The sequence below is a fragment of the Patagioenas fasciata genome, chromosome 2, assembly GCF_037038585.1.
Source record: "Patagioenas fasciata isolate bPatFas1 chromosome 2, bPatFas1.hap1, whole genome shotgun sequence".
In the NCBI taxonomy this organism is placed as follows: Eukaryota; Metazoa; Chordata; class Aves; order Columbiformes; family Columbidae; genus Patagioenas; species Patagioenas fasciata.
The window spans coordinates 49,158,538-49,177,018 of NC_092521.1; the positions used below are offsets into that span (position 1 = coordinate 49,158,538).

The 18,481-nt window shown below is 40.5% G+C and overlaps 1 protein-coding gene across 4 annotated transcripts in view; it reads right to left on the reverse strand.

Annotated features, from left to right (window-relative positions):
- TAF4B (TATA-box binding protein associated factor 4b) overlaps nt 1-18,481 on the reverse strand; it is an 84,143-nt gene that overhangs the window by 43,440 nt on the left and 22,222 nt on the right. For all 4 annotated transcript variants that reach the window (XR_011737448.1, XR_010650919.2, XM_065831346.2 and 1 more), the window contains exons 4-9: nt 16,076-16,243; nt 15,846-15,968; nt 13,617-13,706; nt 9,716-10,273; nt 4,262-4,397; nt 3,584-3,689 (exon numbers count right to left, since the gene is read on the reverse strand). Coding sequence is in view for 2 of the 4 variants with exons in the window: in XM_065831346.2 (XP_065687418.1) it covers nt 3,584-3,689; nt 4,262-4,397; nt 9,716-10,273; nt 13,617-13,706; nt 15,846-15,968; nt 16,076-16,243 (1,181 nt within the window). In the remaining 2 variants the exon portion in view is untranslated. The remainder of the gene's footprint in view (nt 1-3,583; nt 3,690-4,261; nt 4,398-9,715; nt 10,274-13,616; nt 13,707-15,845; nt 15,969-16,075; nt 16,244-18,481) is intronic.

Here is an 18,481-nt window from a genome sequence, read left to right on the forward strand (position 1 = left end):
TTTCTTCTTTTCAATGACCCCTACAGAGAAGCCTTTGCTGGTGGCAAAGACAAGAATCCCACCAAAGTGGGACTGCCACAGATCTGCTGATAAAGGGGTTTACAAAATCAGCACAACTAGTACCAAAAATGCACATCACAAGCTATCAGAGCTGCCACATTACCCTGATGGAGCTGTCACATGGAATGCAACTAGGGATGCTTGCATCTCAGTACAACTGTATTCCACACAGCTTCAGTAAATCATTTTAGCTTTCAATCTGGCCACATACTCCAAGTACTCAAGCAAGAAGGAGGTAAACTTCTACACTATACATCTCTCTACATACACAAGTTTCAGTTCTCTAAAACCAGCCTTTATCAGGTTACCATTTTATTTAATATTTCCATGCACAGTCTCTCTTGGGAGTACACATGTACAAAAGCTTATATGCAAGTAGACATCTCTACCTGTGCTGTTTTTAATGACCAATTCTAACTTCTTCACTGTGGAATGTAAGTTTGCATTAAGTCACCAAGTCACTAGCCTTGATGAAAGATTGATTTGCGCCTACGAAAATACTGCTGCACTTATTCTACCTAACTTAATGAAACTATCATTACATTTCCTTAGAAGTCATGCTCACTAAAGATTAACATAAGTTTCAGAAGCCATGTAGAGTTTGTACCATTTGCTATTCTTTTTTCCTTGCTGTTCAAACAAATCTCAGTCTTTTTAAGCAGGGTACCATGTACTTTGAGTAAGCTATAAAAATCATTCTACTGAAGTGATAATTTCAAAATACTTCAGAGTATACATGCAGACGTTTCTGTTGGATATGGACCTGCTTTCATTTTCAGCAATCCCTCTAGAAAGCTCCTCTTCTACAACACTTCCTTTAATGTGTTTTGCATTTGATCAGGTCACACCCAAAAATCAAGAAGAAAAACTCTCCCAGTCTCCAGTGACTTAAGCTTATCAGGACACAGGGGAAAACAGAACATGGAGTTCTGAGTACTACCATGCATTAAGTCAGGTTTGACATTTATGCTTAATATTTCACGGGAAAAAAAGCCTAAGCAAGGCAGATACACCTCGGATCTAAGAATGTGCCTGTCTTGGCTGAAACGTGAGTCTGTGGCACCCTCTGGTGTTGGACCAAGGCACATGTCTTCTTCTGAATCCATCTTTATTTACTCAATTTTATACAACAGAAAAGTAGAAAGGCACACTTACCCCAAACCTCCCTACACCATTACAGACAACTACATGGGACAGAACAATTCCAGCAGAGCAAGAACCACCAGTGCTTCCCACCACCACCGGGTCAGGGAGAGCAGCTGCTCAGATGTTTTCCACTCTGCTGTCTCACTCCTGTTTGTCCGCTAGTTGAGATTGCTGGTAGCTTCCAGACAAAAAGCACAAATTGGAGTTCTATGTGCTTTGGAGAACAATTCTATTAAATAAATAGATGCAAAAAGATATTTGAAGATGCAAATACATGTCTTATTTTTTTCCAGGGTGCTATCCCATACACTTTACAGAAGAAGTAAGTGCAGTACTTTATAAAAATCTTGATGCTTTTAAAACAGACTGTCCTTTATAATACATGCCATGGGATAATCAAGCACCAGTGATGCTCATGCTTAGTAGAAATAATTTCCAGAGGGTTTTTTTTTTAACTGTAGGGGTGGAAATCACCGTTTTTTCTACTGTTCATCTCAAGCAACTAAAACAGCCTGTCAAAGAGCAGACAAGGTCAAATTGCAACTTATTAAGTACAGCTTAGTGAGTATTACATTCTCAAATCCTAACCTAACCTGGTCACACAATCGCAGACAGCGTCAGGCTTGATGACACACTGCAATGTGAGTACACAGCTTAAGTGTCACATGTACAATCACATCCATTCCAAGACATGCTCTCTGCCTATAACAGGTCTCATCACAAAACCTGAAAGGGGCCCATGGTGCTTCTCCCTGCCTCACACATGATCAGCATTTGATGGATCATAGGTCACAAAGAAAAGCTGTGCTTGGAATACTGAAAGTCAGGACAGAAGAGAGCAAACCCTTACATGGCTTACTGGGGAACATCTGTTGCCTAGGCCAGATTAACAGTATGTGGTGCTAGGTCTGCTTGGTGAACACAGATATTTCACCTCAGGAAGCCAAGAGCTCAGGTGCACACCGCTCATACCAGCAAAAGAGAGATGCACCAGGGATGCATCCAAAGGGATAAATCCTTCAGATGCAAGAGACTCACTAGAAAAATTCAAGGCAAGTTAGAGATTTCCAATCTGAATTCTCATGGACTTAAGCTACTTTGAAAATCATAATCCAAAAGCAAGAATAGAAATCCATCTTGGATCACGATGTAAAAGCAGTGTTTTTCCTACACTAAGAATAGCAATTCAAGGAAGGAACTTCAAAAGTTCAAACTCTTGATGTATTGATATATCGGTTGATATACTTCAATGGGAAGATCACAAGAAAAAAAATTATTTCTATCTTTTTTGAGGGAATTTGTTTGTTGCTTTTTGTGCTTTTTAAAAAAGTATTATATTTATGAAGTGGGTTTTTTTCCAAACATCACTACCCAAAATTACATCCCAAGTTACACTTTGAAGTATGTTTCAGAAGAGCTTGAGGCAGCAGAAAAAAGCAACTGCTTTAACATCAGCTTTTCACTTCAACTTCTGGCTACCTGCATTTTAAGTGTTCAGTGTACACTGTATGTTACTGTAAACAACAGTTCTGTCTATATGAGTGCAGACAAAGCTGTAGCTTTCAAGAGATGTGTCAACTGGTCAACAAGACAAAGGTGTCATGTCTGCTTTTATCCCTGGAAGAGCAACTTCAAGCTTGCCTTAAGTCGTAAGATCAATAATGCTTATGGCAGTCTGTACCTCTGTCCCAGCATCACATTTCAGAGCTTCAAAAAATTATTTCTGTTTTTGAAAAGTTCATCAGTTACCAGAACTAAAAGCTTTAAGCATTCTTGTAATCCAAAGGCCTAGTGAATATGCCAGAAGCCATAATTAGAGGTATAGTCAAAGACACCCACCTCTACATACATTAATAAGCTTGTAAGAGGAGCTAATTTTGAAGATTTTGAAATAAGATTTTGAAATACTGCATAGAGCTTTAGACAGGTTACCACCCAGCCCACATAACAGTACAATGCTATCTGTCCATCTGTAAACAACAGAGATTATATCTGCTTTAATCCTATGGAGAGCTTTTAATACAAGCTTACTTTGCTTTAGTTAATAGTACTTATAGGATGGAGATCAATATGCCTCTTCTAGAAGTTAAAACTGATTTATATTGATGCACACTGTTTATATAATTACACTCTCGTAACAATATGATGCAAATCTAACCTCATCAAAACAGTTTTCTTATACTAAGAATAATTAAATCTGCTATGAGGTGAAAATTTTTAAGTACTTGTCAGTTAGTATTATAACATGAAAAACACCTATAATAAACAGGTTTCTAAAGAAAGTTGGTTTTATTTGGATTTTGTTCCCACCTCTGTACTTGCTGTCTGTTCCTTTTGTTTCTTCCTACAGTAAAATTCTGATATTGTATTTTTTTACCTGAAGGATGTTGTTCCATTTTCTTTTATTTTAGCATTCTGAACAGAAGATGCTTGAAGTGACAGAATTGTATTTCCTGGCAGGGTAATTTGTTTCAGAATGGAACCTAAAACAAAGCAAAGAACACATCATAACAGAAGGCACAATATAAGGTAACTGTTTCATCAGTTCATACTTCTGGTAAAGGCTACCAGAGACTCAATAACAACTAATTAGGTTCATTTGAAATCCAGACACTGTAGAGACTTACATTCTACAAATTCTGTATGGCCAAAACCCCTACATGTTCTCAGCAAACACTACCCTCTGTGCTGACTAGTGAAAACTATCTGGCTGAGACAAACTCACATTATGCATCAACCTGGACCTGTTGAAGGAAAAAGCAGAGTCTAATGAAACAACCCTCAAAAGCATCATGGTTTAAAGGAGTTTACTTGCAGTATTTTAACAAGCACAAATGTTTAATTCACACATTTTTAACAGGTGCCAGAAGTAGACACGGCACAGTTTCTCATCAGAACTCCAAGCAGGCAATAAATATGTTCAACTTCTTGCACAGAGTTGGTTGCTCCTGACAGAAAACCACCTTTTTACATTCCTACAATCTACAAACAGCCTGTGCTTATTTCTGTACTTCAGCAGTCCTCTCCCTTCTCTACTAAAGAGGTCCCTCTTTACCTGCAGAAAACTGGTTAGTTTGAACGAGTGTATTCAGCGGTATCCTTTTCTCAGCAGATGTCTGTAGGGTCAGCGTTGAGGGTTGTGGGAGCGTGGATACTTGCTTTACAATGGTTCCTGACGGTTGCTGGACTACCTGGAAGTGGAATATCCAATAGCAAGAGTGAGAAGAGCTAAACACACAGAGAGGTAAATAGTATCAACATGTTGATTCAGCCAGAAGTGCCACTGGGCATGCATGCGTGTCCACCTTTCAGTTTAAAGCAAACAGCATGCTCAGAAAAACCTCTTTTTGTTTTTTCATTTAATGACAAGAAATCCTGACAACTGGTGGTGAGCTTTAAGCTCCAGCTCATTCGGTGAGCCCTAACAGACACTTCACCCCTGCTCTCTATTGATAACCATTTTAGACGAGTTTCACCGAGTATTACACAATCCATTACACTAAGAGGCTTTCCTCTCTGTAAGTCCTGCTTAACAGTCTAACAATTGAATATTGAGTCTGCCTGCCAATAAGTTCAAAAGGGTAGGTATCACATACACCTAGTTGAAAAGAGAGAATATCAAAACAAACAGTTAGAAGTCTTGCATGAAGTTCTTTTACTATCAAAAATTAAGAGGATACGCTATAAAGTTACTAATGCATTTTTGGAGCTGCAACATCAATTGTAAATTGAGTTGCTGAGTTTCAAAGTGTTAAGCAAAAGTACACTGAACACATCAGGTAGCGGGAACATGAAGTACCAACTAGCAACACCTACAGTGAGTAGAGCCTCTACATAAAAACATCAGTACATTGCTGAAGGGTAAAAAGGAAGGGGGTTGACAGTTTTGTTTAAAGAGGCTCTTGAAAGAAACAAAACCAGACAGCAGGGTGTCATCACAACACACACCTACAGGCACAGCCCATAAATACTAATACTTTCTCTTCAGGGGCAGCTATTAAAATGCAAGACAGTTCTAAATTGCAGCAGCCCTGAAAAGCTTCATTTCTAAGCCTTCTAGCTAGCAGAATGTGAGCTGCAGCTTTTGATACATCATTTAGAAAAGTTCTTGATTACTAGTAGACAGATGTGCTTTTACTAAAGAACAGAATTATCAGCATCTTCAGACTGAATCTTATTTTTTTCAGGGGCAAAAAGCTAACACAAAGCAATTTTTAGGGTCAAAAACTGCTTGTTCTTCAGCTTCAGAGAGTCTAAAGAATGCTCCTTCAGCGACTGCACAAGTTTCATTAAAGAACTGACATGTACTGTATTTCAGAAATTAGACTGTCTCCTTCTGTCATCTAACTGCAGATTTATCAGTAAACCTCAGCAGCAAAAGCATCATGCATTCACAAGAAGTAGTACTTTGTGTATCAAAAAGTCAAGATACACTCCACCCATCCCCATATTAATAGTATCATCATTTGGTATAGCAGTGGTAACACAGAAGAGCTGAGCTGAAGGTGATATCTAAAGACGAGACAACAGACAGTTCTTGAGAAGAAATATAAGATCCTTAAGAGGAAAGAACCACGGGAGTACAGGGAAAGACTGTGGACATGGTCAAGGCTCACACATGCGGCACCTCCTCATGAAGTAGCACAGGCACCAACATTTGCTTCCATGGGGTTTTACCAAAGCACAATTATGTCAAATCAACAGCCTAGGTGGAGACTGGGAAATAAGTAACGGAGGAGATAAAGAAAAAACAGAAAGGATGTGTTGACAGTAAAGCTGATTTTCTATTTGCCACTCTAGCTGCTAGACTAACAAAAGCTGCAAGTCCTTGGGACTTAGAACAGGAGAGGGCAACAATTCTAGAAATTTTGACAAGGATCTAAGGACAGAAGTATTACAAAAACAGGTAATATCTGTGAGAAAGAGTTATTGTCTCTTTTCTTTAGGTTAGCAGCAAGAAATAATGGAGAAAAGGGACTACTCTTTTGTGCCCCAACAAGTACGTTGACAGAGACATCAGAATAAAAAGCACTGACACTCTTAAGTAAAAAAAATGCACCACAACAATTAGGTTGAGGCCAGTTGTATGAGGTTTAACAAGCCCAAGTGCTGGGTCCCGCACTTGGGTCACTACAACAACCCCAGGCAGCGCTACAGGCTCAGGGAAGAGTGGCTGTAAAGCTGCCTGGCAGAAAAGGATCTGGGGGTGGATTGACAGCTGGCTGAACGTGAGCCAGCAGCGTGCCCAGGTGGCCAAAAAGGCAAACAGCACCCTGGCTCGTATCAGGAATAGTGTGGCCAGCAGGACTTGGGAAATGATTGTCTCCTCGTACTTGGCACTGGTGAGACCTCACCTCGAATCCTGTGCTCAGTTTTGGACCCCTCACTACAGGAAAGACGCTGAGATGCTGAAGAGAGTTCAGAGAAGGGCAACAAATCTGGTGAAGGGTCTAGAGCACAAGTCTGATGAGGAGCATCTGAGGGAACTGGGGCTGTTCAGCCTGCAGAAAAGGAGGCTGAGGGGAGACCTTATCGATGTCTACAGCGACCTGAAAGGAGGCTGTAGCATGGAGGGGGTTGGTCTCTTCTCCCAAGTGACAAGTGATAGGACAAAAGAAAATGGCCTGTTTCACATTCATAAAGCAAAGCTCAGAGACAGCAGAGAGATGTTGAGGTATCATCACACACTACAAGCAGTAGTGCTTCATGAAGGAAGCCTCACCATTTGAATGCGAAAGCATATACTCAGGACAAAAAATTCTTGAAAAATCATGGAGGAGACTCTTTGTTCAAGAAAGCTCAGTTCTGAGGGCACTCGACACTACCAGCTCTCTAAGAACAAGTAGTTGAAACAGCACAAGCACCTGACTCCTTGTTTCAACTATTAGTAATATCCAGGGAGAGCATCTCACTGGTAATTGCAGGGACTACACTGCAAAACTCTTGCTCTTTATGCTTAACATGAAGTTGTAGTCTCACATCAGCTTTCTCACTACTGGAACCCAGCAGCTGGTAATGTACATTTTCATTTCTTGTGCTTTAACAAGAGACAAAGCAATAGTACAGCATGACAAGCTTTATTTCCAGTATGATACTTATTTGTAAGACAAAGCCCTTACGTGAGGCTGCATTAAGAAAGTTACCAGGAGAGAACCCTAATAAACGTGCAACTCTTGCAGCACAGGTGTGTGACCAATCCCAACAGCATCTCTGAAGAACAAGTCCCTTGGTGTCCACCATGCAAACCCAGAGTTCTGACAATGAAGCCACAGAAAAGAAACTTAAATGTCACATCAGTCCAGTCACAATTTTGATTTTAGAATAGTGCAGTGCTGCATTCTTAAGCATAATAACATTACAACAGAGCTGGCACATGAAAGTTTGCTTTACGTTCCTCAAGCACCAGAGACCTAAATTAGAAATGGGCATGGAGATGGAGAGTACAGCATCAGACAGCCCTGCAGGCTGGAAAGGCAAAGAAATTGCTGGCAGTATTGTACGGACAGATTTGCACAGCTGACATGTGCTTGCTTTCAGCTGGCAGCAGGACCCTTCTGTTGAGGGAAGGTGCATCCAGATTTGTTTTCTTGTGGGAGGAAAGAAACCCTCTGTCCTTTCAATGAACTGCATCAGGGAAACCACAGAAGATGAAGATGCTTCTACTAACTTGCTCTTTGTGCTAGTAGGTTGCCTGAACAAACACCAAGCTCCTGATATGGCTTTGCCACGAAGTGGTCAACTCAGCCCTTCAACCATACCCAAAATCAAAATTAAACAGGTATTTTGAAGAGCAATTATTTTAATCACCATGCCTGGGATCTACCCAAATGAGGATAAAAACATGTTTTGTATGCAAGTCAACATTTGCACGGCACAGTGAAGAAAAGCAATTGCAATAGGCTGCCACGCTGCAGTAGTGGAGGAGGTAGAAGTAATTTATTGAGTTCAACAATATAATATTCAAGAAGTGTTTTGAATCCCTAGTGTAGAGTTAAGCTGCTTCGTCTATTTGTACAGATGGTCAACCTCTCCCCTGGATTACATGCCTTGCTGTGTAGCCAAACTGCTCTCCAGCCCTTCTACCACCTAAGAAACCCTCATTTTCTTCTGGCTGGAATTTCAAATTCAGTCCTCAAAGACAGTAAGGGTACCAATTTGGCTTTAGCTACTACTATCGAAGACTCTTGATAACTCTTCAGTTTGGTTGTTCAGTTGGTTTGTACTGTTTTTAAAAAACACTTGTAAAAAAGACCCCCTACCCCCTTCATAGGGGAGTGCTTTGTTCATTTATCTGGAATTTTTTATTTAGAATGCAGGATGCTTGTATTATATCCACCTTACACACTTTGAAAGGAAGAAAATTTTAAAAGCAAAACATTTTAGGGGTCTGAATACTGTAAATCAAGTATACACAATAAATAAACTATAAAGGAAATTCACAAACTAGATGACCTGTTATACCTGTGGAAAGTAAATTCAGCTTTACATGAATACTAATGTTTTATTCTCTTTTTGAGGAACAAGTCTTTATAAGGAAGTGCTATTGAAGAATTGAGTTCTTCATCTGCCAAAGAGGGACCAGTCTCTCAAAACACTTGAGAACATTACTCACAGGTAGGCCAGTCAGACAGCATACTACGTATCTCAAACACCCATAAAAACCTAACATATTTCACAACATTGCTCTTTAGGCTATACCTGTGATCCACAGTTTGTTGGTATTTAACATTAACATTAGCAAGAACTTAACCTGTGCCAAGGAAAAAAAAATATTAACACATTGTTTTTGCAAGTATTGCTTTAATAAGACATTTATCCCTCCTGGAATTTGCTAGCTAACAAGACCTGATAGAAAAAGCTCACTTTTGGATGACTTCGTAATTAAAATGTCTTAGTAAATCTGGAGGTCAGAGCTCTGCTCTGAAAAGCTCCTTCAGCTAGTTTGTACACTGCAGTTAACATATCGCTAAACATCACCACGCCACCTGTGCCTGCAAAGTATCCAGGGTAGGAACTACAGAGCTAGAGACTGGAATCCCTGGCAGCCAGCTGAGGCACAGCCTTAAAAGGCCATCTAATAGTAACTAACATAAGCATCCCATCAGCAATTTATGTTTCTGACACTTGCGTTTCCTGCCTTTTCTTTCAGATTCCAACCTAGCCCAGCTGCACACACAACAAGGGTCAGAACTCATGTTCCCTTGTGTCTCAAGCTGGACGTTCAGCCTGGTAGAACAGTGGTCAGTGTGTCTTGCAAGAGACTGAGCTTACAGCTTGGCTTTAAATTCACCTTTTCAGCAAGAGCTCAATATATCTACCTATGGAAAACAGAACTGATTAACTCATGACAGACTAGCTTCTGGTAAAGTCATGACAGACTAGCTTCATATGTTAAACAAAAAACAAAACAAACAAAAAAAGCTAAGATCCAAATTGATATCCTCTTTACAAAATGTAAGAGTCAAAGTAAAGAAACCCAGTTACAGAGAAGCAGAGAAATTCATCTTACCAACTGTTTCACTTTAACCACCTGCTGAGCACCCACTGACTGTGCAACGATGGAGTTTGGCTGTGAGATTTTAATACTGATTGGGGTTCCAGCAACTGGTTTCAGAGACTGGAGAGGGGTTGTTGCTGAAGATACCGCTGTAGAGACCAGCACTGGCTTTGCAGACTGGAGAGAGGACTTTGCTACCACAGAAGTGAGGACTGGCTTGACAGTTTGGACAGCTGTCAGCCCTGATGTTGTTGTGGTGAGGACTGAAGCTGCAGGCCGAAGAGATGCTGTCACCACCGCAGAGGCAGGAACAGGCTTCACGGTCTGCACAGCAGTTGTTGTCGACACACTGACAAGGACTGGTTTGATAACCGGAGAGGCTGTCACTGTTACAGAGGCAGACACTGGTTTTATAACTGGAAGAGAAGTTGTTGCCACAGGTACGGAAGGAGCTAGTGCTGCAGAGGTACAAGTTGAAACAGTGTCTTGGGTTGGAGCTGGTTGCTGCATACACTGCTGGATAAAGCTCTGAGCATTGGGCATTAGCTGCCGTAAGGCAAGCATGCTTTTCTAGAAGAAAAACGAAAAAACACTGGATGTAACATCAGCAGAGTCTTCCACAATACATTCCACATTAGCAAATGAATCTCCTTCCTCATCTTTCAATTTAATTTTTCATAAGACAATAAACTGCTTATTCCAAACAGGTTTTGCTAGAATTCATGCACCCTTAAATTGATTATACTGCTCAGTGAAGACCACAAGAATCACCAACAGAACCTGAGCAAAGCTCAACAGTCATCACAGCTTCACTGCATGTAGCAAATTCCATCTATAGAGAACCTCACCTACAACTTTGTTCTTTCATTTAGATTTTTCAATTTGAAATTTGTGTCCTAGAAAAACACCACTAAGTGTTTAACTAACTAAAAAAAAAAAAATCTGTTTTGCCAAAAATCCCTCCTATATTGTAACAGCTGTGTTTATTCCATGGAGCCTGTCTGACAGAACTACAAATTATCCAACGAAGTCAGAAACAAGCTCCAAAGATATGAGCACTTCCATACCAATACAGCTGGATCTACACTAGGGGGGGATACCACTTTAATAATGCTTGTATAGCTTGCAGCAGCACAACTTAAGCCAGATAGTTCCCTGCAACAAGAGAACATTAGCAAAGGTATCCTGGAAGATCTCAGTTTTATTACAGCTATGTTGGAGAAGGTTAATGGACAAAATAATCTTCAAGCCCTCTACAGATTTTTCTCCTTGACTATTTACAATCTATTATGGTTCAGAACCAGGGGAAATCAGTTCTGCAGCTCCCTGTATATTCTCACAAACCTTTTATCTCCCCTCCTAACAGTTTTTGAAGTTTGTAGGAGTCTCTGGCACAGTACTGTTGCTATGGGCTTCATGAAAAAGGAACATGTTTCACTTGCTAATATACTGAGTGAACAAACTGTTTGGACATCTAGACCTTCTGTGGCACATCTATCTTTAATGTTAATTTCCTTTTTTAAAAGGCTGCTCAGCTTTCCTCATGCTCCTGATGCAATTTATTTACCAAAAGGATCCAGCAGAGATACAAAAATCAAGCAGGCTTTACAGCCAAAGCCACTGTACTTTTTCACCTATCCGAACAGACAAAGTAAAACACATGTAACAACTTCCATCAAAAACCTGCAGTTCAAAGATAAGAGGCAAGTCCAGAGAGTCCTCTCTAGAATTCCACTGCATTGGCTAGAAGTGAATTGGCAACAAGCCGTATCTATCACATTTCTTCCCAGCCATAAGCTGGAAGCATTTCCCCCAGAAACATTGCCAGCACGGATCCTCATAGCACCTTAGAGAAGTGCTCCTAAAGTCATCTTCCATTTGGCACTTGGTCCTGTCACAGCTGCTCGGAGTTACAGACCAGACCTAACTGATGTGTATCAACTACACATCTTTAAGGCTTTTTGGGAGAAAAAAACAACAAAACAAACAAAAAATCCCTCCCATAAAAAAACCACAAAAAACACAAAACACAAACACACACAAAAACAACAACAAAAAAAAACAATAACACATTTTGGAAAAAAAAAAAAAATCAGGGTGCAAGAAGTTTTAAAGGATGGGTAACACTACAAAACCGCTAACTTTGACCATGATGGTGTCTAAACAATATTTCTGAAGTCACAGTATTTCTTTGTTAATATAGTGTGCAACAGGGAGAGAGCACCCTGTCACAGAAAAACATGCAGCAGCTCTGCTGTGATGGGTCAGGGTCTGACCCACGCTGATGAACCCAACTTAATTCCTGTGGAACCGCCTCAGGGTCTGTTCACCACACGTAACAGCTCTCCACATTGTGGGATGGCTTATGAACCCCAGCTGAGCACCTCCACGAGTGCACAAGGACACCGCTGTGCCCAAGCTAATAAACCCTTGGAGCACCCAAAGGGGTAGAAGCGTTAGCAAGTGGTGTGAAGCCACCTCTTGCTTCAGCTCCTCTGCATCAACCAGACCAGGGCTGTCAGGGCTCACCAGCCCCAGATGAGGTCTAGCTGTGCCAGTCTTAGGCTAGGTCTGTGTGGAGCAACTGGGTTTCACAGCACAGAGGCAGCTGAGCTGGCCCCACACACAAGCAGCCAGCCCACATCCAGTGGGGTTCATCAGCCAGGGCCCTGCAGAAGGCAGCTACGCTACATCTGAAGCCAAACTTGGCCTGGCAGTTAATGGAGCTCTGCTGAGACTACATGCAGCTCACAGAAAACCTGTGCCAGTCACACTGACCCTGTACCCACAACCTGCTCCTTCTGCAGCCAGAGCTACACTGGGTGCAGAAGGGCCCATACTCTGAGCTTTTTATTTTTTTTTTAATGCTTTTGCATGAGCCTCTAGGAAACCTCCAAGGAATTAACCAGAGAATAAGTAAGTAACCAACATGAAAATTTTATATCAAACTCTGCAGAAAAGACTGTAGTCTTCCAGACTCATGGCAAACTCTCCAGCAAACCATTTAAAGGCTGCCACTGTAACAAAAATATTCATCCCACACTTTAGCAGATTAACATCAGCCACCTAAAGTAATATCAACATTATCACATGCATTGTTACGTGTGCTGTCAAATACTAAGAAGACAAACTCCAGAAAACCTCTGTCCTAGCTTTAGCTTGATTCTCGCTTCTTCCTTGATTCTCAACTGTGCTTATAGTGAATGGCAAGCAAAAGTACAGACCAATAAATCCTAACAATAAGATGTGCTTTGCAACTAAATATAATGAGGTTTTCTATATTTCCACTGGAATTTAATGCTTTTTATACAACAAAGATATTCATTTTAATTTTGATTGTTAATAAACTCCATTTTAAAAGGACAGCATTTTTAAAAATTTACATTATTATTTGCTTGAATAGAGGCAGAGTTATCCCGAGTTACTCTTCCTAAGTTGCATTAGTCCTGGCAGACCTTTTCTGACTCCACTTAAACATGAGCCAGCAGACAGATGAATACTAGTTCACGTAGATTCTTTGAGCTTAAAAAATGCATAAACTGTGCACAGCCTCCATTTTCAGTCATCTGAATTAGAATTTAGTACAGTTACAGTTTTGATGAGAAAGTAAAAGGTTATCTTAAGCACAGCTGTTCTACTGTAGATGCACCAGCTTCCAAAACATTAATCTCCACTAATGACTAAAGGGTAATTACTCTCCAATTTAAGAACATAGCATAAATTACTCCTCCAAAATCCTCCCTCCCTCAAAATCTTGTCTTTCCAAGAGCAAGAGTCACACAGGTCAAAGTAAAACACCATTTCCTCAGCTAACCTGAGCAAACATCTGCTTGAATGCTCTGACTCTCCTTGCCTTTTCTGGTCCTTCTACCCAGCCTCATTAAATACTACATATCCACAATCAGATACTTACCTTGAGAAAAGGAACTAAATACGGTTGTGGAGATGACTTGAGCTCTATGTACAGTTTTTTGGTAAATTCTTCTGGCTCAATTTTCGCTTCCTAAGAAGAAAGTATAATTACATTGGTAATCTATGATTTTTTTTTTTTCCCAGGTGTTTTAAAGATTAATGGAAATTTACATTGTTGTGGAATTGTTCAACGTCAATACTCAATTTTTTTTCCTCTTCTATCTTTAAACACAAGGTTTTAGGATAGGATGATATTGTAATTTAGATACAGTATTATCAAATTAAATTAATTTCTTAAACTCCAGGCAAGTAGCACACTTAAGGATACTTGTTCAAACACCTCACTCAAGTGAACTGATAGAAACACGTTTATAAGTAGCAATGAGTACCTCATTGTTAAGCAGAAATATTTAAAATCCACTCTTTTCTGTAAAGGTAGTTTATCTGCATAAGGATCAATTTAAAGAGACAGCAGACAAAAGACAACTCAGTAGTTTTTGTAAGACAATTCTAATCTAATGCACACATAGCATAATAAAGCAGAACACTTAACATCATCTTTCAAAAGCAAGGGAAGCTGAACATAGGAACATTACTTGTGCATACCATGGTAACAGTCCTCTGGCTTGCTGAGTACAGTCCCCTTCAATGTTCTCTGCTCTGCCCCAACAGAAACACCTGACCCAAGGGCTTGACAGGGTTAGGAGGCTGCAGGAGACTTCTCAGGACCCTCACTCACCACTTCAGTGCCACCACAACAGGGCCCAGGTGGTGGGTAGCCCCAAAAAGGTTGCCCTTTCTCACCGTCTCAGATGAGACCCTGCCACAGAGTCACCAAGAACGTTACCTCCTCCAAGAAGGTGCAGACACGCAGGAAGAGGGACCCCAGCACAAATCTGTCTCTGCAGAGAAATTACTCCTCTCACCCATATTCTCCTTCGGAGCAACTGTTCCAAGGAGTTCCATGACCAGAGCACTGGTTTTAGGACTGTATATTCACAGACAAACAGAACTTAAAGCACCTCTCCTATTTAGTCGTTTGATATGCTGCCTGTTTGGTCTCACTGAGGTCTCACAGACACAGATCCAGTGATTTGGTACACCACATTTCCCTGTATATAAGGTGTTTGACACCCACTTCATGAGATACTGCCTTAAGGGTCATTTTACTTCTCAGCTGCCATTTACCCATTTCCCTCGCACATATGAAACATTAATTTATTTTGCATTTAAATTGTATATACATACTGAGTGGCAGAACAGCAGCATTTTTAAAATATTACATAAAGCAAATAAATGCACACTTAAACGATATATTAATATCTGGTAACAACTGTTGTTAAAAAAAATAAAGTACTGTAAGCACAAGAAGGAACAATTCTAGTATTTTCCTACCTACTCAAGGTGTATAGTGCACATACTCAAGGTGTATAGTCCAGTAGGGACACAAAGGCAGAGGAAGAAGAGGAATCAAATAGTTTTGCAAGGTTGCATCTTAGAACAATCTGCTCTTTGAAATTACACTTAGTCTACACCATGCTCCTCTAGACTGGAAAGTCCTTTGGTACCACTAGCAAAGCCATCCCCCTCTACCAGCCCACAGCCTTCTGCTACAGTAGAACAACAAAACAGCAGTAGTGGTCAAATGCCAAGACAAGATGTGGCAGAAGAAATCGTTACTGAGAAAACCCAGCTGTGCGGAGGTACAGCACAAGGCGGCACATGGAAGCCACCTGCAAGGAGAGAGAGAAGCTGGCAGCCACCACGTTATTTCCTCCATTTCATTGTCTAAAGACATAGATAAGGTCACGCTTGTTCCACTGGAGCTTCACTATCAACCTGTAAGTCCATTCCATAAAGCAATAGTATGAACGTGGCACTGCATTACAACCTCCATAGTAATACTCTTGCAACTGAGGACTCAAAATTACACTAACACGAAAAAAAAAAGGCAGCTCAGACCCAGAAGCTGTGTTAACACTATCAGCTCCTACTGCTGTCTGTTATCTGTGTGCATAAAATGAAAGAGGAGTGTGAAGGGGAAAAAATACAGCATGGAATCCAGTTAGAAATAAGAGTTATAAAGTAAGACTTAGAGAAGCTCAGATGTACTTGGCCACAAATCCAACTCTTCAGCTGTTAAAAAAAAAGACAAGGAACAAAAGTGTAATTAAAGCCATGTCAAAAATTAAATATAAATGACGCAGACTTTGTTTAAAAAAAGTCTCACCAACAGATTTTGCACCAGATTCTTCACATTCTGCCCCATCTGAGGAGCTTGAGGTCCACTGGATGCCAGTTTTATTAGTGTAGCAAGAAAATTCTTGCACTTCTTCACATTCTCTAGCATCTCCTAGCATGGAAATAAAGAGAAGACTGTTAGATGTGGCATTGGCTCTCCAACCTCTGATGAATACAGAGAATGTTAATTTTTAATTAAAAACTTTTTTTTCTCCTTACTGTAGAAGTGCTGGTCTGTGCTACTGTTGTGCCCTCTGCTTTCACAGAGACTGCCTTTTGGGAGACAGCTTGCGCAGGTGGTCCTGTAACTGGAAGTTTTACAGGTGTTTCAGTACTCGAAGGCTTTACAGCAGTAACTGTAGTAACACTAGCTGTTGCAGCTGCTGGCTGAAAAGAAAAATTAACACTTCTTAACCGAAGACTAACGTGACAAACATACTGTATTCTGCTAGTGTATAAGGTAGCACCCTCCCTTCGCACTACTATTTAAAACATAAATAAACAGTTTTTACCTTTGTTTTTTAAGTTTTGATTAATTTGCTTTGAGAGGCTCTATTTAATACAGTAAGTGACAGAACCCTCACAGCCATAATTCTGTTTTTAAATTGAGGGTGGGGGAAAGAAATGACAAAGGCTCACCCAGACTGAAGCTCTGCCTGCAACTTCAACTGAAGAGAGAAAGGTAAACTTGTCTTGAAGAAGCCAATATATTAACTTTGCCAGGCTTGTTCAGTCTAAGACTAATGAATTTTGAACAATGCTAAGCCAGGTGATACTACTCTGAAGATAAATACAACCTCAAGTGATTATTTATCTTCCTTTCCTCCTCTGCAACTGCCCTTCCAATTGCAATATCCCCTACTCTGCCCATCACACATGCAGTGGGCAAAGGATGTCATGTCCACTTTGGAAGGATGCATGTGCCAGCAGAAGCAGCCAGTTAAGCAAATGCACCTAACAATTTCTTCCTGCCTTTTCCTTGTAGGCAGCTATTTGGCTCCCTCTCTGCCCAGATACAGACCCTCACAAAATTCAGTTGTCTTGAGACCTGTGTTTAAGATCTCATAAGAATTTACCCACAGATTCAGAAGCTCCAGCAACAGAAAAGTAATGAAGATTTAGGAAAAAAATAAGAACACAATTGCCTCTCTCCTTTGAATACCAGGCTACATGGAAGTTTCCAGAAGAAAACCTACTAAACTGAAGTCCTTCTAGTTCAGATATTAAAACCAACAAATAAACAAATTAACTAACCCCAAAGCACTGCAACCAAAAAGCCTAACACAGTTCCCATACAACACAATGCCATATGAATAAGTCTGCCTCTACAAAAACCACTACTTTTGATTTCTTAGCTTGAAAACTAAAAAGCCAATTTGAATCTGCAGGTTACAGAAAATAAGGAGTTTCAGGCTAGCATTTGAAACCTGAAGTTGGGTGCTGTTTTTCCTCTATATCTCTCAGCAGAAAGGGAAAGTCTGGTTTTGTATGCCAAGTTCTAGTTTAGGAGATGCACATCTACTTTCACTGACTCAACACATTTAAACACCCCAGTTTAGCCCAACAACCACAAATTAATGCTAATTGCTAAATGCTAATTGCATTAATGACAAGACGATAACACAAGAGCCTAACTTATCCTACCATGGATAAAACAAAAACTGATCAGAGTTGGACAGAAATCATGTAGAATATCAAAGGGCTTTTAAGTCTTTCAGGATAGCGAAAATTAGTGAGAAACATTTAAAGCTGAAGCACAACACTTACACTTTTGTTGTTTATTTATAAATTATTTTTTTTCCTGGGTGTGTGTCCCCCTCTCCCCAAGCTGCTGCCAGTTTGACATGAAAGAAGCAGGCAGCTACCAGTGAGCTTTCCAGCTTAGGCTCCCACTGCTGGTAACACTTCAGCAGCTCTCTGCAGGATCTTTGCCACCACCTCTGCCTCTTCCAAGGATGAGGCTCAACAGCTCTAAGACCACAGGGAGGCAAACTGGCCATGAGAATCCCACAAACAGATGGACGGGACGAAGACAGAAGGGGACAGAGTACAGATCTGTCAAGCTGCAATGCCCTGGGCTTTTAAAAGCTGAAAACATGATGTTCTCGGGAGCTGATCTCTTGCAAATTCCAGCGTGTTTATACATCAAGACCAGAACAGCATTTCATCAGCTGAGGGAGGGAACAACAGGAAGCCTGCTGGACCCTTTTCCCAGGAAAATGAATATATGGGAATTAAATTCTGTCATCTGCCCGCAACCTTTTTCACTACCAACAATTCTCACTCTCACTGCGAGCAACAGAGAAACAGCCACAACCAAAAAAAAAAAAAAGGATTAATCCTGCATATTTTGAAGCAGTTTCAAGACAAGAGGTGCTCTGCATCTAAATGAAAGTGCCCCAGCATGATACTAATTAGATACTTGCAGCTTCCTTACCCCATCTGGGAAGAAGGTAAAAAATAAAAACGTGCAGGTATTTTGTCTAACTTCTGAGCTTAAACATTAAGGAATGTGAACAAATGGAAATATTTTTGTAGATGAGGAGAATAACGCTGGAGTCAGTAACCAGAGAGAGTTTTGCAGATAGCAGAGTTCCAAGCTGTACTTTGCACAGGATAGGAGAT